Below are 26773 nucleotides of genomic sequence, written 5' to 3' on the forward strand. Positions count from 1 at the left end.
GTCGACATGGGACAAAGGTTTAGGTTGACATATGCATTAGGTCGACATGGTTTAGGTCGACATGTGCTTTTCACTGTTTTTTTACCCGAATGTCGACACAGTTGACATGGACACAGTTGGAAGTCAACCGCAGCCGCTCGCTTCGCTCGCCATGCTTCGAACACGGTGCCTCGCTGCACTCGGCACACTATTTTATACTCCCACCACGCCCTAGTGGATGGTAAGGCATGAAATACCGCCTGTCGGCACATGTCGGCTCAAAAAACAGTGAAACTCCAGTGAAGGAGAGCGAAACTACATCTCCTTCTCACATGCACAAATACAGAAGGCAGCAGACTAACTTTTGGAGCTTTTGCTTGGAGCGGTCTTACTGTTATGTCTGTTTGCCTTTTCATGTGTACTACCACTAGGGGGCACCAGGCACCTGTTGGACTTGTCTCTCTTGACTCTGTGGGATCAGGTGCCTGGTGTTAGAGACAATTGCTCATGTGAGACACCTGTTATTGGCCTATATATTCTCTCTGAGACCAGTACTCAGGGCTGGTCATTCCCTATCTGCCTTGTCTGAGTATTGGAAGGAGTTTACAGCTGTTACCTTGTGTCCTGTGCCTTGTATCCTGTACCTCGTGTCTTGTGCCTCAGCCTCCTTCAGCCATTGTCTCGTGTCCTGTGCCTCAGCCTCCTTCAGCCATTTCCTCGTGTCCTGTGCCTCAGCCTCCTTCAGCCATTGTCTCGTGTCCTGTGCCTCAGCCTCAGCCTCCTTCAGCCATTGTCTTGTGTCCTGTGCCTCAGCCTCAGCCTCCTTCAGCCATTTCCTCGTGTCCTGTGCCTCAGCCTCCTTCAGCCATTGTCTCGTGTCCTGTGCCTTAGCCTCAGCCTCCTTCAGCCATTTCCTCGTGTCCTGTGCCTCGTGTATTGTGCCACAGCTTCCTACAGCCATTGCCTCGTGTCCTGTGCCTCGTGCCTCAGCCTAAGCCTCAGCCAACTGCCAGACCACCTGCACCTGCACCTGTACCCGGTACCTCTGTGTTTATTCTGCTATCCAGCCACTTCATATTTTGTTTCATAAAGTTTGTTCCTGTGTTATTCGGTTTTTCAATAAAACACCCCGCATTCCCCTGCATCAGTTTGTTCGTTGGTTTTGTTTTTCCTGGAGCACCAAGGGTTAACCTAACATAATGACCAGCCTAAACAGACAAGAGAATTCTAAGGATCATGTCAGTCTGGATTCTCTAATTAAAACCTTGTGTGCAGAGCTCCCAGGTGTTTGCAGGGTTGCTGATGACTCCTGTGAAAAAACTGCAATTAACCCTTTGCATGCAGACATAATTTTATTGCGTATTCAATTGGCTCAAGTCTATGTCTTTTTTCCTGATTTTCTGAAGAAAATGTCTGCATTGCTACAAGTTTATTCTGCTTCTGGTATTCCTGGACATGTGACAGCAAAACAATCCTCCATACCGCAAGAGGGACCTACCATTTATTCCTGTCCTCAAGATACTCTTTTACCATCTGTCGATGTGGCTACTAATATAGTCCATACACTAACTGGTGGTCCTCGTGCTCCACTATCGGTTACAGAACGTGCCTTTCGCAGGAATAACTTTTTGTGTTTATATTGTGCCAGCCCCGAACACTTCTTGAACTCCTGTCCCAATCGCAGGCCTAAAATTGGGGAACTTCGGGCCAATTCCCAGCCAGAGTCTCTACCCAGAGCTGCCCAGCCGGAGTCTCTACCCAGAGCTGCCCAGCCGGAGTCTCTACCCAGAGCTGCCCAGCCGGAGTCTCTACCCAGAGCTGCCCAGCCGGAGTCTCTACCCAGAGCTGCCCAGCCGGAGTCTCTACCCAGAGCTGCCCAGCCGGAGTCTCTACCCAGAGCTGCCCAGCCGGAGTCTCTACCCAGAGCTGCCCAGCCGGAGTCTCTACCCAGAGCTGCCCAGCCGGAGTCTCTACCCAGAGCTGCCCAGCCAGAGTCTCTACCCAGAGCTGCCCAGCCAGAGTCTCTACCCAGAGCTGCCCAGCCAGAGTCTCTACCCAGAGCTGCCCAGCCAGAGTCTCTACCCAGAGCTGCCCAGCCAGAGTCTCTACCCAGAGCTGCCCAGCCAGAGTCTCTACCCAGAGCTGCTCAGCCAGAGTCTCTACCCAGAGCTGCCCAGCCAGAGTCTCTACAGTCTGAGGAATTTCTTGGGGGGAGGCCAACGTCCGATGTCCCGGTCTCCGCCAGAGGGTCCGATGTCCCGGTCTCCGCCAGAGGGTCCGATGTCCCGGTCTCCGCCAGAGGGTCCGATGTCCCGGTCTCCGCCAGAGGGTCCGATGTCCCGGTCTCCGCCAGAGGGTCCGATGTCCCGGTCTCCGCCAGAGGGTCCGATGTCCCGGTCTCCGCCAGAGGGTCCGATGTCCCGGTCTCCGCCAGAGGGTCCGATGTCCCGGTCTCCGCCAAGGAGCCCGATGATCCGGTCTCCGCCAAGGAGCCCGATGATCCGGTCCCCGCCAAGGAGCCCGATGATCCGGTCCCCGCCAAGGAGCCCGATGATCCGGTCCCCGCCAAGGAGCCCGATGATCCGGTCCCCGCCAAGGAGCCCGATGATCCGGTCCCCGCCAAGGAGCCCGATGATCCGGTCCCCGCCAAGGAGCCCGATGATCCGGTCCCCGCCAAGGAGCCCGATGATCTAGCCCCAGGAGGGGGTTCCGTCTGTCTAGCCCCAGGAGGGGGTTCCGTCTGTCTAGCCCCAGGAGGGGGTTCCGTCTGTCTAGCCCCAGGAGGGGGTTCCGTCTGTTTAGCCCCAGGAGGGGGTCCTATCCAGCCCCAGGAGGGGGTTGCTATTGCCCTGGCCTCCGGGTCAAAGGACGTTATTGCCCTGGCCTCCGGGTCAGAGGACGCTATTGCCCTGGCCTCCGGGTCAGAGGACGCTATTGCCCTGGCCTCCGGGTCAGAGGACTCTATTGCCCTGGCCTCCGGGTCAGAGGACGCTATTGCCCTGGCCTCCGGGTCAGAGGACGCTATTGCCCTGGCCTCCGGGTCAGAGGACGCTATTGCCCTGGCCTCCGGGTCAGAGAACGCTATTGCCCTGGCCTCCGGGCCTGAGGACGCTATTGCCCTGGCCTCCGGGCCTGAGGACGCTATTGCCCTGGCCTCCGGGCCTGAGGACGCTATTGCCCTGGCCTCCGGGCCTGAGGACGCTATTGCCCTGGCCTCCGGGCCTGAGGACGCTATTGCCCTGGCCTCCGGGCCTGAGGACGCTTCTGCCCTGGCCTCCGGGCCTGAGGACGCTTCTGCCCTGGCCTCCGGGCCTGAGGACGCTTCTGCCCTGGCCTCCGGGCCTGAGGACGCTTCTGCCCTGGCCTCCGGGCCTGAGGATGCTTCTGCCCTGGCCTCCGGGCCTGAGGACGCTTCTGCCCTGGCCTCCGGGCCTGAGGACGCTTCTGCCCTGGCCTCCGGGCCTGAGGACGCTTCTGCCCTGGCCTCCGGGCCTGTTGCCTCTGTGACTCCTGCGCCCCCCTGTCTTGAGTCCGCTCCTGCTGATTCCATTGGGCATAAATTGAGGGCCGCCGTGTCGGCCGTCAGTTGCAATGTTTTTTCTTTCAGAGCATTTCCACCTGCCATGCCAGAAGTCCGTAAGGGTCCACCCGATGTGCCAGAGGTCCGTGAGGGTCCACCCGATGTGCCAGTGATCCGAGAGGTTCCGTCTGACGTGCCAGAGGTCCGAGAGGTTCCGCCTGACGTGCCAGAGGTCCGAGAGGTTCCGCCTGACGTGCCAGAGGTCCGAGAGGTTCCGCCTGACGTGCCAGAGGTCCGAGAGGTTCAGCCTGACGTGCCAGAGTTCCAAAAGGTTCTGCCTGACGTGCCAGAGATCCGAGAGGTTCCGCCTGACGTGCCAGGGGTCCGAGAAGGAGACACCAGTACCACAACCCCAGGCATAGTCTTCGATGACACGGGGTATATTCCCGGAACTATCTTTTTTGATGGGAATATTTCCACGCTTAATGCCTTTTTCTGCCAGCCTTGGGAAGGTACAAATATGGAGGAATTGATTGCTCATATGTTGATGAGGTTTAGAGGGGAGGCACTGGCATGGGCGAATTTTTTGGTGGACTCTAAAGATCCAGCATTGCACGATTTGGCTGCCTTCACGGAAGCAATTACCAAAAGGTTCGGTCCACCAGAGGTTTGGGATATTTTAAAGGACTCCCTCCAGGCCTCTGGGCTCTGTAAGGCTACCTCATCTGGTACTAAGAGAAACAAGAAGAACAGGAGGAGAAGATAACTCTTAAGGCGTCTGGAATCCGCCTTCTTCAGGGGGGCATAATGTTATGTCTGTTTGCCTTTTCATGTGTACTACCACTAGGGGGCACCAGGCACCTGTTGGACTTGTCTCTCTTGACTCTGTGGGATCAGGTGCCTGGTGTTAGAGACAATTGCTCATGTGAGACACCTGTTATTGGCCTATATATTCTCTCTGAGACCAGTACTCAGGGCTGGTCATTCCCTATCTGCCTTGTCTGAGTATTGGAAGGAGTTTACAGCTGTTACCTTGTGTCCTGTGCCTTGTATCCTGTACCTCGTGTCTTGTGCCTCAGCCTCCTTCAGCCATTGTCTCGTGTCCTGTGCCTCAGCCTCCTTCAGCCATTTCCTCGTGTCCTGTGCCTCAGCCTCCTTCAGCCATTGTCTCGTGTCCTGTGCCTCAGCCTCAGCCTCCTTCAGCCATTGTCTTGTGTCCTGTGCCTCAGCCTCAGCCTCCTTCAGCCATTTCCTCGTGTCCTGTGCCTCAGCCTCCTTCAGCCATTGTCTCGTGTCCTGTGCCTTAGCCTCAGCCTCCTTCAGCCATTTCCTCGTGTCCTGTGCCTCGTGTATTGTGCCACAGCTTCCTACAGCCATTGCCTCGTGTCCTGTGCCTCGTGCCTCAGCCTAAGCCTCAGCCAACTGCCAGACCACCTGCACCTGCACCTGTACCCGGTACCTCTGTGTTTATTCTGCTATCCAGCCACTTCATATTTTGTTTCATAAAGTTTGTTCCTGTGTTATTCGGTTTTTCAATAAAACACCCCGCATTCCCCTGCATCAGTTTGTTCGTTGGTTTTGTTTTTCCTGGAGCACCAAGGGTTAACCTAACACTTACTAGTACTGTGTAATTCAGTATAGAGTACAGAACTAGATGTTCCTAAAGAGGAAGTCAAGTAGAGACTTTGGTGTGGCACTTTTTGGAACCTTGAAATGAACTGGGCACATAACTGTGTAAACGTGCACAAAAAAAAAAGACTTTTTGTGGTTTGTAATTGATGTTTGGATGTTACCGGTTTAGATTGTTTTCTGTATCACAACCTCTTTCGACAGGGTTCAATGGCTGTGGGAGTGGCTTACCTCTGTGGTGGGAGGTGGCTACAAACATCACAACCTCTTTGGACAAGGTTCAATGGCTGTGGGAGTGGCTTACCTCTGTGGTGGGAAGGTGGCTACAAACATCACAACCTCTTTGGACAAGGTTCAATGGCTGTGGGAGTGGCTTACCTCTGTGGTGGGAGGTGGCTACAAACATCACAACCTCTTTGGACAGGGTTCAATGGCTGTGGGAGTGGCTTACCTCTGTGGTGGGAAGGTGGCTACAAACATCACAACCTCTTTGGACAAGGTTCAATGGCTGTGGGAGTGGCTTACCTCTGTGGTGGGAGGTGGCTACAAACATCACAACCTCTTTGGACAGGGTTCAATGGCTGTGGGAGTGGCTTACCTCTGTGGTGGGAAGGTGGCTACAAACATCACAACCTCTTTGGACAAGGTTCAATGGCTGTGGGAGTGGCTTACCTCTGTGGTGGGAGGTGGCTACAAACATCACAACCTCTTTGGACAGGGTTCAATGGCTGTGGGAGTGGCTTACCTCTGTGGTGGGAAGGTGGCTACAAACATCACAACCTCTTTGGACAAGGTTCAATGGCTGTGGGAGTGGCTTACCTCTGTGGTGGGAGGTGGCTACAAACATCACAACCTCTTTGGACAGGGTTCAATGGCTGTGGGAGTGGCTTACCTCTCTGGTGGGAAGGTGGCTACAAACATCACAACCTCTTTGGACAGTGCTCAATGGCTGTGGGAGTGGCTTACCTCTGTGGTGGGAAGGTGGCTACAAACATCACAACCTCTTTGGACAGTGCTCAATGGCTGTGGGAGTGGCTTACCTCTGTGGTGGAAAGGTGGCTACAAACATCAAAACCTCTTTAGACAGGGTTCAATGGCTGTGGGAGTGGCTTACCTCTGTGGTTGGAGGTGGCTACAAACATCACAACCTCTTTGGACAGGGCTCAATGGCTGTGGGAGTGGCTTACCTCTCTGGTGGGAAGGTGGCTACAAACATCACAACCTCTTTAGACAGGGTTCAATGGCTGTGGGAGTGGCTTACCTCTGTGGTGGGAAGGTGGCTAAATAATCCCGTTTTATCCCATTTTCTGTTTATGATTCTTAAATACTAACGACCGCCAGCGTTGTAGAGGAAAAATAAATATTTTTAGTGTGAGAAAGTCTCACATAAAAAAAAATCTATTATTTTTCTTTCTTTTTTTTCCGTAGCTAACATTATTGTTGGCACTACTGCCATTGGCACGCTTTTGCTTACAAAAAATACACACTGAAGAAAAGTCAAGCAACACCGCGCAGAGAGGAAAATACAGCCTCAGAGTTCCCCAAATGACAAACTGGAAAAAACTATTCAACCTCAACTGTGATTCTAACAACCATTCAATACGTCTTGTCTTTCTTAGGGACTTCCTGTTATGGTAACCGCTTTGAGAAATGAAGAACTATTGCTGTAACCTCTGCAGAGCGAATTGAGCCGCGAGAAGTCTGGAAATGGTTTGCGCTCAGAGGTACAGTATATCTTTATTTCGCATGAATTGTATATATTATATAGTGCTTTTCTTACATTTTTTAGGGAGATTATTTTGGGAGCACCTGACACTCTATAATCGATATATACATGGGTTATTCAAGACAAACTGTTTACTAATCATCAACCAATCAGCATCCAACTGTTGTGCGTTTGGATATTAATGGTGACTAAATCTGTACCATAGTCTGCACAATACACACACTGTATACACCTACATAGGAACAGTACATTTACAGTAATTACCTTACGTTGTATTTGCACTTTTTTATATCTGCTTATTATTTATTTTTCTTTTCAGTTATGTTTTTGGGGATTTGTTACTTTCTTATTGTTTTTTTATCATAAACATTGACTAGAGCGTTACAGTTATGCTGTGTACACATGGGGGCGATAGGGGCTATAATCGCTGGGAATATGGTCGCAGGCGACCATATTGCCAGTGATTGGAGTGCGCACCAGCGAGAAATCGCCGGGTGCGCGCTCCCGTTTTCTGCCCCATTGTAATCGCTGGTCACAGGAGCTGGGTCCTGCGACCAGCTAATTACCTCTGCGGCTCCCCCAGCAGAGGTTCCTTTTCATCAGCGACCATCTCTGGTCGCTGATGCAAAGGAGACACTGGGCAATATATTGCTCAGGAATATATTGCTAGCAATATATTCCTGAGCAATATATCCCCCCCCCCCCCCCCCCCCCCCCCCCCCGTGTATACGGGGCTTTAGTGTAATTTCTCCTGAATGAGTCTAGACTTAGCGGCTGCGAATAGGAGGGGAACCCATTAGGTGGTGAGTGATTACAAATGGATTTCCTCCTGTGTGCACGGACACAAACGCATTGACCACAGAGCAGTGAGTAAGAGCCACTATACTTGGTACAGTGCTGGGAAATGGTGCTGATGATTCAATGTAAATGTATCTGTCTCTCATTCCTTTCTTCCCAAAAAATGTAACAGTGTAATGTGGGCTAGGTAACATGAGGGAGATTGCTAGACTAATGAGGGAGAGAGGGAGATTGCTGCTATATCAGGGAGTCTCCTGCAGAATGCAGGAGGGGAGGTAACTATGATGTAACAGTGTAATGTGGGCTAGGAGACATGAGGGAGATTGCTAGACTAATGAGGGAGATTGCTGCTATGCCAGGGAGTCTCCTGCAGAATGCAGGAGGGGAGGTAACTATGATGTAACAGTGTAATGTGGGCTAGGTGACATGAGGGAGATTGCTTGACTAATGAGGGAGAGAGGGAGATTGCTGCTATGTCAGGGAGTCTCCTGCAGAATGCAGGAGGGGAGGTAACTATGATGTAACAGTGTAATGTGGGCTAGGTGACATGAGGGAGATTGTTAGACTAATGAGGGAGAGAGGGAGATTGCTGCTATGTCAGGGAGTCTCCCGCAGAATGCAGGAGGGGAGGTAACTATGATGTAACAGTGTAATGTGGGCTAGGTGACATGAGGGAGATTGTTAGACTAATGAGGGAGAGAGGGAGATTTCTGCTATGTCAGGGAGTCTCCTGCAGAATGCAGGAGGGGCGGTAACTATTATGTAACAGTGTAATGTGGGCTAGGTGACATGGGGGAGATTGCTAGACTAATGAGGGAGAGAGGGAGATTGCTGCTATGTCAGGGAGTCTCCTGCAGAATGCAGGAGGGGAGGTAACTATGATGTAACAGTGTAATGTGGGCTAGGCGACATGGGGGAGATTGCTAGACTAATGAGGGAGAGAGGGAGATTGCTGCTATGTCATGGAGTCTCCTGCAGAATGCAGGAGTGGAGGTAACTATGATGTAACAGTGTAATGTGGGCCAGGTGACATGAGGGAGATTGCTAGACTAATGAGGGAGAGAGGGAGATTGCTGCTATGTCAGGGAGTCTCCTGCAGAATGCAGGAGTGGAGGTAACTATGATGTAACACTGTAATGTGGGCTAGGTGACATGAGGGAGATTGCTAGACTAATGAGGGAGAGAGGGAGATTGCTGCTATATCAGGGAGTCTCCTGCAGAATGCAGGAGGGGAGGTAACTATGATGTAACAGTGTAATGTGGGCTAGGAGACATGAGGGAGATTGCTAGACTAATGAGGGAGATTGCTGCTATGCCAGGGAGTCTCCTGCAGAATGCAGGAGGGGAGGTAACTATGATGTAACAGTGTAATGTGGGCTAGGTGACATGAGGGAGATTGCTTGACTAATGAGGGAGAGAGGGAGATTGCTGCTATGTCAGGGAGTCTCCTGCAGAATGCAGGAGGGGAGGTAACTATGATGTAACAGTGTAATGTGGGCTAGGTGACATGAGGGAGATTGTTAGACTAATGAGGGAGAGAGGGAGATTGCTGCTATGTCAGGGAGTCTCCCGCAGAATGCAGGAGGGGAGGTAACTATGATGTAACAGTGTAATGTGGGCTAGGTGACATGAGGGAGATTGTTAGACTAATGAGGGAGAGAGGGAGATTGCTGCTATGTCAGGGAGTCTCCTGCAGAATGCAGGAGGGGCGGTAACTATTATGTAACAGTGTAATGTGGGCTAGGTGACATGGGGGAGATTGCTAGACTAATGAGGGAGAGAGGGAGATTGCTGCTTTGTCAGGGAGTCTCCTGCAGAATGCAGGAGGGGAGGTAACTATGATGTAACAGTGTAATGTGGGCTAGGTGACATGGGGGAGATTGCTAGACTAATGAGGGAGAGAGGGAGATTGCTGCTATGTCATGGAGTCTCCTGCAGAATGCAGGAGTGGAGGTAACTATGATGTAACAGTGTAATGTGGGCCAGGTGACATGAGGGAGATTGCTAGACTAATGAGGGAGAGAGGGAGATTGCTGCTATGTCAGGGAGTCTCCTGCAGAATGCAGGAGTGGAGGTAACTATGATGTAACAGTGTAATGTGGGCTAGGTGACATGGGGGAGATTGCTAGACTAATGAGGGAGAGAGGGAGATTGCTGCTATGTCATGGAGTCTCCTGCAGAATGCAGGAGTGGAGGTAACTATGATGTAACAGTGTAATGTGGGCCAGGTGACATGAGGGAGATTGCTAGACTAATGAGGGAGAGAGGGAGATTGCTGCTATGTCAGGGAGTCTCCTGCAGAATGCAGGAGTGGAGGTAACTATGATGTAACAGTGTAATGTGGGCTAGGTGACATGAGGGAGATTGCTAGACTAATGAGGGAGAGAGGGAGATTGCTGCTATGTCAGGGAGTCTCCTGCAGAATGCAGGATGGTAGGCAACTCTGCTCCAAGTTTTTTTTAAAGGGGCAGTCATTTACAAGGCATGGTAGGACATAATCAGTAAAGTAAGTAAATAGGAGTCTGTGTGACTGCATGTGATCTGTACATGGCCATCTCATGCTGTGTGACATATAGATGATGGTTGTGTGAGGACACACGTGTATACAGTACATTACTATTTTGATTATCTATGAAATTGAAGACTGCTATTTTCCTGATTATGGGATTGATGGATGCCATAGGCGAATCTAGGGGGTGGTCCGGGGGTGCACAGGACCACCCATTAGCCCATTTTGTAGCTGAGGGATGGAGCTTTCCAACGAGCCCAGCCCCGTGTCTCTAGTCCCCTGGGAACCGAAGATACTGCCAGGCAAAGCTGGAACGTTTTCCCTATAGGATAACATGGGACCCGCTAATTCCAACCTCCACCCAGTTCAACAGCTGCCAGTTCCCCCTTCTGCATCACTGAAGCTCAAGGTTGATGTCAGTCGAACCCAAATCGCTGGGCCTTCAATCTGATACCAGGCTGGATCTATATGGGTTAATTGGTTTCAGGGATATTGAGGTTAAACCATTTTTTTTTTCATTCCTTAAATGTAATTTCATGACTGTTTATGTTCTTTGAGGGCAGATTTCTCTGGAACCAAACAGCCCAGTTTTACAGGACCAAAATCATTCGAAGCCAACTCAAAAGTTCTTCAATATGATACTGGTCTCATGTAAATTGGTCAGTTGGTTCCAAAGATATAGCTTGTTGGTTAAAGGGGTGTAGGGAGAGGGGAGTGTTTGTCTCTCCCCCTCACACCAGAAAATGCAGGGACTAGGCTGGTGTATAAGGGGTCAGCCTGGGAATGTCCCTGCATGATCCTGGTACCACATTCCCGGGTAAATCCCTGCATTTTCTGTTGTGAAAGGGGTATTATTTCAAACAGCCTGTGACCTGCAGTGCTCTGAATACAGCCGGGCAGCCCCCTGCTCTCTGCCCAGCTGTCAATGACTGTCACCCCTGCAGCTTCCGCTCCAATTCTTCTCGCCGCTTTCACCTTAGCCCGCCCCCCTTTATTCATTTGGTGCTGGTGCCCGGTGTGCTCCCCCGACGTCACGCACAACAGCGTGCATAATATTTCGAATGTCCACTCGGCTAGAGGGGACACCAGGAGGGGAGTGGGAGCGTGCTCTGCGCTGCGCTCTGCTCCTCTCCCCATAGAAGCAGCTGCACCGCTCTCCATCTCTCCCTGCAGCAGCAGCAAAGACTCATATAAAAATTTACAGTAAGTGGCACTTTTGGGGGCATTGCTTAAGGGACGCTACAAGTGGCAGTATGTGGGGGCATTACGCATAATGTGTGTCTTAATGTGTAAGGGGCATTACGGTGTGCAGCATCATGTGTAAGCGGCATTATGTGTGCAGCATCATGTGTAATGGGTACTATGGTGCGCGGCATCATGTGTAATGGGTTCTATGGTGTGTGGCATCATGTGTAATGGGTACTATGGTGTGCGGCATTATGTGTAATGTGTACTATGGTGCACGGCATCATGTGTAAAGGGTACTATGGTGTGCGGCATCATGTGTAATGGGTACTATGGTGTGCGGTATCATGTGTAATGGGTACTATGGTGTGCGGTATCATGTGTAATGGGTACTATGGTGCCATCAAGCAAGAACCCCCTAGCAATGAGCACGTAGGTAAGCAGCACTTATGTGGCAAATATGCAATGGGCATTACGGTTTGTTATATAGTATGTAATGGGCATCATGATGTGTGGCACAATGTGCAATGGGCATTATGGTGTGTGGCCTAATGTGTAATTGGCATTACGGCGTGTGGCATTATGTGTAATGGATATTATGGAGTTTCCTAAAATGTGTAATGGGCATTACCGTGTATGGTCTAAAGTGTAATACCACACCCCTTTTTGTGATGCCACGCCTCCTTTCCATGGGGCCACGCCCCCTTTTTGGCGCGCGGCTGCACCGCACAAAGGTCCCCCTGCTGTTATGTCTAGTTCTGGGACCACCCATTACCATAATTCTAGATTCGCCTATGATGGATGCTGCTATCTGACACTGATTGCAATTTATATCCCAAGAGTTCCCCCGAAAGTTAGTTTTATGCCAGCTGGCATTATGAAGTAGCGTGGCAGGGGCATGGACTGGTATTGTGGACTGGTTATAAAGTGGGAGGGGCTGGCACAGACCCCAGCCTATCACAAGAGATAAGCAGCAGTCCACTATGCGCCCTCTCACTTGGTATCTCACTGTTTGGCTGATTCTGGGTAGGAGAGCGGGAGGCTATGAGTCTGCAGTGCTTGATGCAAGGCAGAGATGGATAAAGTGTCGAGCCACGTGAGACAACTCATTGGAGCGCCTGGAATCAGTGTCTCGGTGCGTGCAGAACGCAAAGTGACTTGTTCCGACTGACTCAGTGGCGGGTCTGGTGGCTCTTACCTCCGTGGTGGAAGGGGGCTGCCGCGATGCCGTGCCCCCCCCCCCCCCCGCTGCTGGTCCCTGCCATCAGTCCCCGTCTCCAGTGCCTGCTGGTCCCCGCTTCTTCAGTACTGCGCATGCGCTAGCCCCCAGCCTCTATGGGCTACTTCAGCAGCAGTCCATAGAGGCATATTCCGGGTCCGGCGCATGCAAAGTATCGTCGCATGCCCAGCGCATGCCCAGAATCCGTTTTTATGGGCTGCTGGGCACCACCCAGTGGGACTGCCTTGGGTGACTGGCAGGTTGAACTTCCAATAGGAAGTCACTGCCAGTCACAGTGAAGACAGTGCAGTCTCACAGACTACATCTGGCTTCACACAGTGGCTGATTTTACCTGGGGGGACTGAAACTGCCACTAGACTGTTAGGTTGCGGGGGAAGGGTTAGGATTATTTTGCGGGGGGGGGTTAGGAACTAACGGGAAGGTTAGGTTGCAGGGAAATTGTTAGGGTTAGGTTGTGGGGGGAGGGTTAGGGTTAAGCACTAATGGGAAGGTTAGGGTGCAGAGAAATGGTTAAGGTTAGGCTGCGGGAGGAGGGTTAGGCACTAATGGGAGGGTTAGGTTGTAGGGGAAGGGATAGGGTTAGCCTGCGGAGAGAGGGTTAGGCACTAACGGGAGGGTTAGGTTGTAGGGTAAGGGATAGGGTTAGGCTGCAGGTAGGGAGGGTTAGGCTGCAGGGGGAGGGTTAGGCATGAATGGGAGGGTTAGGTTGTAGGGGAAGGGATAGGGTTAGGCTGCAGGTAGGGAGAGTTAGGCTGCTGGGGGAGGGTTAGGGTTAGGCACTAATGGGAAGGTTTGGTTGTAGGGGAAGCGATAGGGTTAGGCTGCAGGTAGGGAGGTTTAGGGTTAGGCTGCAGGGGGAGGGTTAGGCATGAATGGGAGGGTTAGGTTGTAGGGGAAGGGATAGGGTTAGGCTGCAGGTAGGGAGGGTCATTTACGGCCAATGTTGAATACTTTTGCCATCGATGGGGGAGAACCAGATGGTTGCCCTACAGCAGAAACAATGTTCTTTTTTTTTTCAAAGTGCCGGGACACAGAGCATAGCTCCACCCCTGACAACCAGGAAGCCCCGCCCCCCACATTCTGATGGGCCTATGGGCCAGTCAGTCAAAGAGAATGGATGACCATTGATAGGTAAAACTATCAATGGCTAGCCATCACATAGTTTATAACTATCGATGGCTGGTTCCAGAACCGATGGCCTGACTGCACCGATGGCCATCGCTAGTGTTGCCGCCAGTCTCTGCTATTACCGGTTGGCTGCCTCAGACTGACTTTGCTGGCTGTTAGCCACAGCTGCTCACCTCCCTGCAGCTTCAGTAATTGGGAGTGGATGCCTACATTTACAGGGGAGGCAAGGTTAGTTCACCCTCATTACCTCCACCCCCTGGATCCGCAACTGGTACCAGCCAAACAGCTCCTTGTCACAGGCTGCATTTAAAAATGACAGTTATGAGCTGTGCTTTTGCTCTCTTCATTGCATAGTAAATAGAACCCTTAAGGTGGGTACACACCAGAACAACACACAAATGGGCTGATAGTTGGCCCGAAATCCATTTGGTCCATATCATGTCTGATTGCCGGGAGACAGACCAAACACTGTTCTGTCCTTCATCATTAATAAGCATTGGTTCGATATCGGCCTAGTGTATGGGAACCTTAAGAAAAGCACAAGAGGAGAGAGGGCCCTGCTCGTGAGAGCTTACGTTCATACTGTCCCTTCCCCTCTTGTTTTTCACCCATTTCTGACATGATCCAGTTCCAGCTTTATGACCTGACAGGCTTGCTTCCAATTCTCTTATTACCAGAAGAAGTACAGTACTCTGAGGAGCTTATAAAGTGGGGCCGAAATTACAAACCCGGGCTCCTTCTGGTCCTATTACCCATACAAGGGCTTGACTGTTGAGCAGGGTCGGATTATAATGGGGGCACAATGGGTCAGTACCCCTGGGCCCCCCTCCATCTAGGGGCCCCCTGTGGTTGGCATGTATTTAAAAAAAATGTTTTTGTTTTTTTAGCTAATGGTTTTGTGCATGGGAGTGGGGTAATGCTGCAGCTTCACCTATCTACCAATGTGACAATGATTAATGGTGCTGAGCATCAGGAGTCAAGGCACACTGACTGCACAAGTGTGCAGTGCATTACTGGGAGTCCCATAAAACTTTGCACAAGAGGTCAGAGGCTGAGAGGTTTGTGCTGAGCTCTGCTTGGTGGAGCTCATCATATGTTTTTCAGGCCCATGAAGGATAGCAGCAGCAGCTGCCTTGTCATGGGAGGGTTTTTAATCAGAGGCAGCGCTGAGCCTGTCAGGGCTCCTACAGAGTAAGTTACAGAGGAACAAACGCAGGCTTTTCATGTGGTATTTTATATATGTTTTTATTAACCCCTCCCCCTGCAGTTGACCATTGACCAAGTTTATACTGCCATTACTCTGTGTTTTGACAGTGTAACATTCTACTGTGCAGTTTGCGGCCAGTAATCACAAGTAGGAGTAGGCCCCCCTTTCTAAAGTGCCCCGGGCCCCCCGAAGGCTTAATCCGACTCTGCTGTTGAGGGAACTACGTGGGCAGAAGAGGTGTGTAGGTTGATAGACCAGTACAGAAACTTCTCTTACAAACCAAAAGCTGTAAGGACTAGCTGTCGCTGGGCTGCTCTGGTGTATCAGGGGTTAATAACTGTGCATCTCTTCAGCTGGACCCTGGTGTGGAGGCTGAGCCAGGGTTACATTAGGCTGTTAAGTCCGCAGGAGTCCTGGTGCTGCTCTTACAGTCTGCATTCCTGTGCTGCTTCACAGCCCATTAGACAGGATGGACTCCATTGACAAGTGGTGCTGATAACAGGAGGAGACCAGGGGCTGCAGCCTCTACAGGGCCGGCGCCACCACTAGGCAGCTCTAGGCATTTGCCTAGGGCGCCGGCCACTGGAGGGCGGCACTTGGGACGGAGCAGGTCACAGTGCACCCCCCCTTCCCACCCTGGACCCAGGTGAGGTGAGCTGCAGCAGCGCCCGCACCCTCACCACTACCCCACCCCTACCGTACAGCAGGTGAGCGGTGGTTTTGACCGGCGGCTTTGTGCAGGAACTCTCCGGGCGGTGATTGACAGCGGGGGCTCAGGAAGCGCTGCTGTGCTATGATGGTGCCATCGGACACACAGCGCGTGGGGACACTGAACTTGCGCTGTCTCGCCATCATAGCACAGCAGCGCTTCCTGTGCCCCCGCTGTCAATTGTCGCCCAGGAGAATCCCCCCCCCTGGAGTGACCCGGCAGCGGCGGTGGACTCATCACCTCCCCCCCTCCCCCAGCCGGTGAGTGGCGGGTGAGCTGCGGGTGAGCGGCGGCGGGGGGGGGGGGGGCGGGTTAGCGTCGGAGCGCTCCCCCCTGCCTGGGGCGTTGTGGTCACTAGCACCGGCCCTGAGCCTCTATATCCCTTCAGCAGCAGCAGCAGCAGCTTTGGACTCTGGTCTTCACTACACAGGAGCCACCAGGATTCCTGCCACAATTTGCAGCAATATACCTTTTCTTCCTCACCCTCCATGGCAGCCATTACTCTGGGTTATTTCCTCTTGCTCCTATGTTTAGACAGGTAGATTTGACTCCGCCCACCTTGGGTATATATCCTCCCCTTCCTCCATACCCTGCAGTCTTTTTCCTGTCTCAAAGTTTTAGGATAGGTAGATAGGTTTTTTATTTTGTGCCTGGCTTACCTCGTTTGCTGCAGCTATTGTCCCTGCGTGGCCAGGCTGCGGGGTGGCTCCCCGGGGGAAGAGGCACTCATCAGGCTGCGTCCTGCGCTGTGTGCCTGGAACTGCTGCCAGATATCAGGCTGTGCCTGTGGCATCCACTTTATTTGCCCCTCCATGCTGAGTCTTTGCTGGTACAGCGTTGGGATCAAGCAGCTCAGCGTTTCTGGCTGGAGGTGGGCGGAAGCAGTGTGCTGGACTGTGCCCCGAGCGTCTGGAACGCAAAACCAGGAAGTAGCGCTCTGGGGCTGAGACGCAAGGCGGAAGTGACGCGGCTGGCGTCCGGAAGTCGCTTCTGCGCATGCGCAGGTGACTGGCGCTGGATTCAAAAACGCTGGATCTCACACACTATCTGAAGCTTGTATGCTGATTGAAGTGTGAAGTCTGCAGATGGATCCTGTAAGCGTTTCTACCCCCCCTGAAGCTGAAACTGCCATGGAGAGGTAAGCCCTCAGTGAGGCACTTGTATTACTACATGCTGTGCATAGTTTAGGGCAGTTAAGTGATAGGCTTTGTATCTGTCTGATCCTAGTGTGTCTAAAGCTTCTGGAAAGAAGAAGACTAAATCCAAGCATTTGTCCAGTAATTGTATGCTGTGTGACAAGGAGTTCCCTCCTGAAAAGGATGTCCATGTATGCAAGGGCTGCAGGCAGCCAGCAGAGGCACAGTCTTTAACCATGCTCCAGTTAATGGACTGGATGAAGAAATCCTTTGTTACTAAGGATGAGTTAAAGGATATGCAGGGGACTAAAAGAAATAGATCCCAAGTCAGCCTAGACTGTGCTGGTGATGATGATGATACAGATTCCTTGTTGTTGGTTCAGGATACAGATGATGATACTGGTGATGAATCTGGAGAGATTACTGAGAAAGAGAGATCATACAATCCTGATTTGGTGGATAATCTCCTAAAGTATGTTTATAAGGTGATGGACATTAAGGATAAGGAGGAGGTCCGTGATGTTCTGTTTGAAGACAGGGTTGTCAAAACCAGAAACTTTCCGGTGCATAAAGTGCTTATGGACCTAATGGTTGGTCAGTTTCAGAAGGTGGACAGGAAGTCGAGTAACTTTAAGAGATTGGAACGGATGTTCCCAATTAAGGATGAAGCATTTGAAAAATTCTGTACTGTCCCTAAGGTTGATGCGGCAGTGGCCGAAGTGGTGTCAAAGACTACAATCCTTCTGGAGGATGGTGCTAGTCTCAAGGATAGTATGGATAAAAAAGCTGAGGGGGCACTGAAGAAAGTGCATGGCGCCTCAGCAGTATCCTTAAAAGCTGGAGTGGCTATGGCGTCAACTTCCAGGGCCTTAAGAGCGTGGGGCTCGTCCTTGGCCAATGATATTGAAGACAATGTGTCAAGACAGTATCTGCAAAGAAGCCTGACTGTCATGATGAAGGCCATTGATTTTCTGTGTGAAGCGTCCCTGGATGTAGTAGAATATGCTGCTAAGTCTATGGCAGCGGGTGTGGCAGCAAGGCGGGCAGTATGGCTGCGCAGCTGGTCCGCAGATGCAGGTTCAAAAAATAGGCTAGCCTCTCTTCCCTATGAGGGGTCACTATTATTTGGAAGTAAGTTGGACTCAATTATCCAACGTATGACCTGCGGTAAATCGGCTAGATTGCCACAAGATAAGAAGCAAAGATATCAGGGTCAGTCATCTAGAGACCAGTTCAAAGAAGCCAGGACCTATAGGCCTGGTAGACAGTACGGTAGATTCTCTGGATCTACAAGGCAGTCCTTTCGTCAGGCCTCCAGAAGGGGGTTCAAGAAATTCTGACAACGAACATGTGGGAGAGTCCATCCCAGTGGGAGGAAGACTGTTGAAGTTCGTCCACCAGTGGGAAGAATCAGTACAGGACAGATGGGTCCTGTCAGTGCTAAAATTTGGATACAGGCTGGAGTTCAAGCAGGTTCCAATAAACAAAAGATTTCTGAAGTCAAGAAATCCCACAGATTCAGAAGAGATACAGGCCTTGAGACAAATAATCAAGGATCTGTTAAAATCCAGAGCAGTAGAACCAGTTCCCTGCGGAGAGAAAGGGGCCGGCTTTTACTAAAAAATGTTTTTGGTTCGAAAGCCATCAGGGGCGTTTCGGACAATATTAGACCTCAGAGACTTAAACAGATACATTGTGGACAAAAAGTTTCAGATGGAAACCCTGAAGTCCATAGTACAAGGCATAAAACAAGCAGATTTCATGTACCCATTCACCCAAAGTACAGAAAGTTTCTCAGGCTTCACGTGTTAAAGCAACACCTGCAGTTCACATGCCTCCCCTTTGGCCTTTCATCCTCTCCAAGGATCTTTACAAAGGTCATAGTGAGTCTTGTAGCCTACATAAGATTACAGGGGATAGCCATGTGGTCCTATCTGGACGATCTCCTAATCTGCGGAAGATCAGAGCTAGAAGTGGAACTAGCAGTCCAAAGAGCGATAGAGATTCTACAGTCTCACGGCTGGTTGGTCAATCGAGACAAGAGCCATCTCAAGCCCTGCCAGAAACTGCAGTTCCTGGGGGTGATGATAGATACTACCCAGTACACGATTTCTCTGTCGCAAGAGAGGTGCGTCAAGATCCAGGAGTTAGCTGCATTAGTTCAGACTCAGACGAAGTCATCTCTGCGTCTAGTTCTTCGCCTTCTAGGGATGATGTCTTCCACCATCGACATAATTCCGTGGGCAAGATGGCGGATGAGGACTCTGCAGGCAGAAGCTCTGGTTCTCAGGAGAGTGCATTCAGACCTAAATACCAATGTAAATTTAAGTCAAGGTGCAAGAGATTCTCTGGTGTGGTGGCAAAGTCCATTCCTGAAGCACAGAAGCACTCCACTATCTCAGCCTCACTACGTGACGTTGACCACAGACGCAAGTTCCTCTGGTTGGGGGGCACATATGCAGGAAGCAAGCTGCCAGGGCCTATGGTCCAAAATAGAACGCACCATGTCTTCCAACCAAAGAGAAATGCGAGCGGTAGTAAATGCAGTGCGTCACTTTCAGGGTCAAGTAAAGCACAGCCATCTAAGAATACTGTCAGACAACACCTCTGTAGTGGCATATGTCAACAAACAGGGCGGCACCAAAAGTCAGGCCCTGTTAGAAGAAGTCACAAAGATACTACCGTGGGCAGAGTCAAATCTGCTGTCACTAACAGCTCTGCATGTTCCTGGAGAGGACAATACGCTGGCAGACTTCCTCAGCAGGGAACAAGTACGGCCAGGGGAATGGGAGTTAAATCAGCAGGTGTTCAACGAAATAACACAAAGATTCGGGGTCCCTCAAATAGACCTTATGGCGACACACCTAAACAGGAAGGTCCAACACTTCTTCTCAAGGTACCATCTCCCAGGGTCAGAAGGAGTCGATGTGTTCGCCCTAAAGTGGGAGTTCAAACTCGCCTATGTGTTCCCCCCATTCCCGATGATCTCTCGCATCCTGAAGAAGATACGGCAGGAACAGGCCACAGTGGTGATCATTCTCCCCTACTGGCCCCGGCGGAGTTGGTTCCCAACTGTCCTCAGGATGGTGGTGCAGGGGCCGTGGACTCTGCCAATGATCCCCGATCTACTGCATCAGGGTCCACTACTCCATCCAGACATCAAAACACTGAAATTAACTGCCTGGATGTTGAGCGGGCGATTCTGACAGAGAAAGGGGTGTCAGAGCAGGTGGCAGGCTTTCTGTTGAAAGCAAGGAAGGCAGTTTCTTCAAAAATATACCACAAGGTCTGGAAGAAATTTCTGTCCTGGGCTCAGTCGTACCCCGAAGATATAAGGTTTGGAACACCTTGTGTGCTACAATTCCTCTATGAGGGCTTTGTGCTAGGTCTAGCAGCCTCTACTCTAAGAGTTCAGATTTCCGCTCTGTCTGTCCTCCTAGATAGGAGACTATCAGGTGATCCTCTCATCAAACAATTCGTACAAGCATTGAAGAGAGAACGTCCAAGACTTAAGGAACCCTTGGCTCCATGGGACCTGAATCTGGTTCTGAATGTTCTTATGTCTGCTCCCTTCGAACCATTGGATCAAGTACCCTTAAAGTATGTTACCTGGAAGGTCATCTTCCTAACAGCCATCACCTCTGCCAGGAGAGTGAGCGAACTTCAGGCACTGTGGTCAGAGCAACCGTACCTAAATATCTTTCCTGACAAGATAGTGTTAAGAACAAATCCTGGTTTCTTACCGAAAGTAGTCTCAGGGTTTCACTTGAATCAAGAAGTGATTTTGCCAACTTTCTTTCCAAATCCAAAGGATGCTGAAGAAGAAGAAATATTGCATAAATTAGATGTTCACAGAGCAATCTCAGTCTATCTCCTGAGAGTAAGTGAATTTTGGAAGGTGAAACAACTCTTCATTCTCCACTCGGGACCGAGGAAAGGAGAAGCAGCCTCTAAAGGAACGATAGCCCGATGGATCAAGGAAGCTATCTCGTTTGCTTATAGAGAAAACAACATGGAAGCTCCTGAGAAGCTAAAGGCACACTCAACTAGGGCAGTCTCGACGTCGTGGGCCAACAGAGCGCTGCTCTCAGTGAAAGAAATATGTGCCGCAGCTACATGGTCTTCCATTCATACTTTTTCAAATTATTATAATTTGGATGTATCTCCCGCCCCCTTTGGGAAGGTGGTGCTCCAACAAGCTGTACTGTGATATGTTTAATATATCCTTCTTGAGCATCATCTAGTTGTGTGGTTTTATTCATTGACCCTCCCTTATTATAGTTTTGCTTTGGTACATCCCAGAGTAATGGCTGCCATGGAGGGTGAGGAAGAAAGGATCTAATTATACTTACGATAATTCCGTTTCTTCCGATCCACTCCATGGCAGCCTAGAATTCCCCCCCTGTAATTATCCTTTATATAGGAGACACTCAAAAGACTGCAGGGTATGGAGGAAGGGGAGGATATATACCCAAGGTGGGCGGAGTCAAATCTACCTGTCTAAACATAGGAGCAAGAGGAAATAACCCAGAGTAATGGCTGCCATGGAGTGGATCGGAAGAAACGGAATTATCGTAAGTATAATTAGATCCTATTCCCAATCCCTGCTATCGGTCCTCAGTCCTACTTCGTATGTGCCACCTCAGACCGCTCATTCACCAGCAATCAGCAAACCACCACGGCTGCTTAGGTAAGCTCCTATCAGATAGCAGCGTTAGCCAGCTTTCCCACCTGACTGCTTCACACAGGGGACCGCACAGCTGCATAGGGATGGCCATTGTCCATCGATGTTTCATAATCATCGATGGTTTATGGCCAATGTAGAATAATTCTGCCATAGATGAGGTAGAACCAGATGATTTCCTTCCTTCTATGGCACAGCAAAAGTGATTTCCTTTTTCCATTTTCCCCAGGGCGCACAGAGCACAGCGCCACCCCTACACCTCTGACGCTCCGCCCCCAGGTTCTGATTGGCCCATAGGACTTATTCAGACCTGATCACTGCTCTGCTAAATTGCGATCTATAGCTCCCATCCTACCAGAGTGAAATCAGCAAGCCCACAAATTGCTATGCAATCAGGCCTGAATCACCCCCAAAGTACTTTTTCTCAATTTAATAGAAAACATTACAAATAGTAGTGCAGATCACAAAGTAGTTGCCTGCAATGAGTAGGGGATGGGTGTCTGTTAATGGAAGCGTATGTGGTTTGGGCTGAAACAAAAGAACAAAGGAATGATTGGGTGAAGTTTGTGAGAAAAAAAAATCAAGTTTAGAATAAGTGATTACGGAGACTCGACGATGGTGGAAGATTGCCAAACCCAACTCTCTTCCGTCCTGACAAATAAGACAATGGCAGAAATAAGTCTCGTTTTTCTGTTTCTTATGTTTGTTGCTTCTGACACTTCTGTTACAGTTCTGTAACAAAGAGCAAAAAGAACCAAAATAGGACACACCTACGGACCTGATTGGATGCTGATGGGTCAGATTCCGACCCATTTTATGGTCTGCTGCTCCGACTCGATACACATGGGCACTGCGCATCGAATCAGATGTCAAACACATCCGAATCGTGCTGATATCAGGGTCCGATTCGTCGGAATCGTGTGAAATCGGCCCGAATCGGACGCTTTGCACATGTTATATTTGCCCCACCTGCAGTGCACATAGTTTTGCCCTTTTTTTATAACAAATTTGACCTGCGATCAAGTGTGAATTAGGCCTAATTTCACTGGTCTAATGTAGTGTACACATGGTGCGATTCTAACAAATGTTCTATTTGATTTTGACTATATAGAATAGAAATCAAATCAAAATTGAACGGTTTTCAGCCGTATTCGATGCCGCTTCATTCCTGATGCGCGCTCCTGTCTTGTGGAAATCCAACAGAAATATAGATGTGCAGGATCGAATCGCAAGGCAATGTTCACACCTTCACTGGCAATAGACTAATTAACGCTAACCATAGTTACAAAACATATGCACTGTTTGCAACATATTTAATACTAGTTAAAAGTCGTCAAAATGACAGCTTCTGCAATGTACTTTCACTTTGAGCTGTGACAGTTTTTACTTTAACTGTGACCCGTGACAGTTTTTACGTTAACTTTGAGCTGTGACCGTTTTTAGCCCACAAACTCAACACCCCACCCCCTGTCCCTATCTGTTCCTACCTCCAATCTCTGTCTTCAAATCTTCCTCTCTCCATATACAGCAAGTTTGAAATAGATCAGTGTCCCTGCAAAAATTGCTTTCACTTTCTGTTATGACATCTTTTAGCACACAAAGGAGTAATTTGGTCCATTGAGTGGCTTTTAGTGGTGATTGATGGCACATCACCTCATAGAGATGAGCTGCGCTACAAGAGCGGGCTCTCCCGAGAAATTTCCATACATGCAAAAGGGTGTGAACCACTGGCGCATCACCATCCCCCCTGTCGCTGATCCTCCCCCCCCATTGCCGATCCTCCCCATCACCGCCCCCGTCGCCTGGGAGGATCGGGTCTGCTCGGGGAGGACTGGCCGCACTCGGATGTTCGTATGTTTGGGCGTCCAAAGACAGGAATGCCTGAACAGATGAAAGGCTGAGTGTCTGAACACCCGAGTGCTCCCGAGCACCCCCAAACTTCTCCAAGGCAGCACACAGCTGAAGCCAGCAGCAGCAGCCCCAGGGGAGCAGGGGCTGCTGCAGAAGGCAGTAGCGGCACCTTCTGTGGTGAGTATTTCTGGGGCAAGACAAACCTGGGGGGGTTAAGGGTCCGCTTAAGGGAGTCTGTTTATAGTGTTGTATTCAGTGCTATCGAGAGGGGGGGAGGGTACTTTTTACCAGTGCCCAGGCATAGGCGTGCGCACATTGAGTGTTAGGGGTGCACAGGCACCCCCTAATGCTGTGCCCACCCTAATAACACCTTCCTGGTGCTGGCAATACCTGCAATACCTTTTACCAAAGACAATATGTGTATTTTGCAATGTTAATTGTACTAGACGATTGTCATATCCCTACATACCTGCGTCCTATGAACTGTAATGCTGGGTACACACCAGGACGACTAGGGCCCGATCCGCACAATCTAGATCCAATTCCGATCAATTGGATGTAGATTGTGTGCTGATTGGGCCCTTTTCTGACCTGGTGTGGACCGATACCGATCCGATGCGCGGTCCCGCGGGTCGGTCGTTATTGAGATCCAACCTGCTGCAGGTAGGATCTCAATGACGACCATACAGCCGGGTGCGGGTCGCCATCGGATCGGACCCGCTCACGGTGCACATCGTGAGCGGGTCGTGCCCCCCCGCGTCATCGTGAGCGGGTCGGACGAGACACTGACGACCCGCTCACGATGTGCATCGTGAGCGGGTCGTCCTGGTGTGTACCCCGCATTAGTGTTAAGCTGGCCATACATCAGAAAGATCGATCTTAAGATCGATTGCGCTCATGATTGTGTACAATTTCCCTTGAAATCCCCGGCAGTCCTTGGTGGTTTTTGGACACACAATCTACACACAATCCATCTTACAATCAGTCATACAATCCATCTGCTGTATGATTGTGTATACAAGATGTGCACACAATCTGCATACAATCCATCATACAATCAGTCATACAATCCATCTGATGATTGATTGTATGATTTGTGTACACAAGATGTGCACACAATCTGCATACAATCCATCTTACAATCAATTGAGATTGTATGATTGGGTACAATATCTTTCTGATGTATGGCCACCTTAACACAGAGTAATTAGAAGATTCAAACTGAAATAGGCAGGAGATTAATGTTGTGGCTGAAAGACATTTTATATTGTAGTGAGTGCCAATAGATGATGATAGACACGCCTGATTGGCGGTGTTAGAAACACCCAATGGGCGGTGCTTGTCACACCCCTTTGACGGTGCACCCCCTAAAAATATGTGCTGCACACGCCTATGTGCCCAGGTCTGTTGGAGGGTCCCAGGTCCCATGCCCGTCTCCTCCGCTGCAGAGACCGGGCAGCGGGAGTAGAGATCAGAGGCTGCTGCAGCAGCACAGCCTCTCTCCCCCACTCAGCACATGGCACTGAGCAGCACGTGCTGAGTGGGGGAGAGAGGCAGCAGACTGTGCGCTGGGACACAGCCTGCACCTCCTGCAGGGGTGTGGCCATGCCCCCTCTATTGGCCAAGCACCTTCTGTTGACTGTGCCCTCTTGTTTGACGCGGGCCTGGCAGCACTTGGTTGTATTCAGAAAGTCATAAGCTTTTCAACGACATATCACATTACAGGAAAATAACAGCAATAGCATGGACCCTTAAGGGTCGTCCCATTAAACCCATCTCCGAAATTAGATTGTCCCTTAAAATGATAAGGTAGTGTGCAAAGTTTGATGTTGATTAGTTAAATCTCTTGAGAGTTATTGAGGAGCATAAACACACACACATCATTCAATAATAGTTATGTAGATAAATGAATCTGTATTATAGTACAAAAATCTGACTGTGTTTCTTGTACCTCTAATCATTGCAGTATCTATAAATGAAGCAGCACGTTTGGAGAGGCCCCAGTCTCTGGAATATAAATACCACAATGGTGAATTTCTATAACAACTCAGTGAATGAGACACAGTGCCACCCGTCCTATGAGGACAGCAAGCATTACGTCATCGTATTGTACAGCGTAGTCCTGGTCATTGGACTGCCAGCTAATTTCTTGACGGTATGGCTGACATTTCTGCAAATATGGAGGAAGAATGTATTGGCCGTGTATCTGTTTAGTCTATCGCTAAGCGAACTCATGTACCTCGGGACTCTTCCTCTTTGGATCCTCTACGTGGAAAATGGGCACAAGTGGCAGTGGGGACCAATGGCGTGCAAGATTACAGGCTATATCTTTTTCAACAACATCTACATTAGCATTCTCCTCCTGTGTTGCATTTCCGTGGACCGATACCTGGCTGTGGAATACGCACTGGAGTCCAGAGGGGTTCGGAGACAGAAAACTGCCATCATTGTCACTGTGGTTCTCTGTACCTTGGTGGCACTTATCCATTCTCCGGTCTTTATCATCAGCGATGGCAACCAAACGGACAACCAACAAACGTGTTTCGAAACTTTACCAATACCGCTATACATTGCCCATTTCTACGTGGCAAGGTTCGTCATTGGATTTTTCATCCCGTTATTAACTCTTATTTATACCAACTATGTCATAAAGAAGAGGATTGAAAAAAGTGTCAGCTTCACGGACAAGCAGAAAAATAAAGTTAAATGTTTAGCTATAGCCATAATAACCATATTTCTGATCTTTTTTGCTCCGTATCACATTATTCTGCTGGCCAGGGGCATTTCTTACTACTTAAAGGGAGAGTCAACAAACTTTTGTGAGTTTGAAGAGAAAATGTACACTGCGTACGCCATGTTTCTTTGCCTGATCACAGTAAACAGCGTGGCGGATCCTTTCATCTACGTACTAGTCAGTGAGAACGCACGGAAAGACATCGCTCGAGGCATGAGGTGCTGGAGAAAACAGCTTTCCATAAGTACCAGGAGTGACAGTACTTTACCACACGCGCAAAACTCCAAAGATCTGCAATTGGACAAAGAGTTTTCAATTCACAGTGGGATAATGGAATGCAGGACAGGTTTTGTTCCCATGGACTAATTCTACATAAAAAAAAAAAAAAATGAAGTGGTGATTAACTTTTTGGTTTATATTTATGTCCTGTTTATTTAAGAAAAGAGAAAATAATAATAATATATATATATATATATAATTATATGAATTAATCACATTTTGGTACTGTTGTATTTTCTGGAGAATAGCAGAGGTAGTGCCATTATTCAAAAAAGGAAAAAAGGAGGATCCCGCTAATTACAGACCTGTGAGTTTAACATCAATAGTGGGTAAACTATTTGAAGGATTTTTAAGAGATGGTATCCAGGAATATTTAGACCTTCATAGTTTACTCAGTAATAACCAGCATGGGTTCGTGAAAAATCGTTCATGCCAAACTAATCTACTTGGTTTCTATGA

General features: G+C 49.7%; 1 protein-coding gene across 1 annotated transcript; it reads left to right on the top strand.

Annotated features, from left to right (window-relative positions):
- Nucleotides 1-6755: 6755 nt before the first annotated feature.
- GPR132 (G protein-coupled receptor 132) lies at nucleotides 6756-26473 on the top strand. The gene is made up of 2 exons (XM_083166430.1): nucleotides 6756-6852; nucleotides 25268-26473. Exon 2 carries the CDS (start codon nucleotides 25277-25279, stop codon nucleotides 26399-26401), a length of 1125 nt encoding a protein of 374 aa, XP_083022556.1. The 5' UTR covers nucleotides 6756-6852; nucleotides 25268-25276; the 3' UTR covers nucleotides 26402-26473.
- Nucleotides 26474-26773: the final 300 nt, after the last annotated feature.

This window comes from Crinia signifera, chromosome 12 (genome assembly GCF_055691185.1).
Source record: "Crinia signifera chromosome 12, ASM5569118v1, whole genome shotgun sequence".
NCBI lineage: Eukaryota > Metazoa > Chordata > Amphibia > Anura > Myobatrachidae > Crinia > Crinia signifera.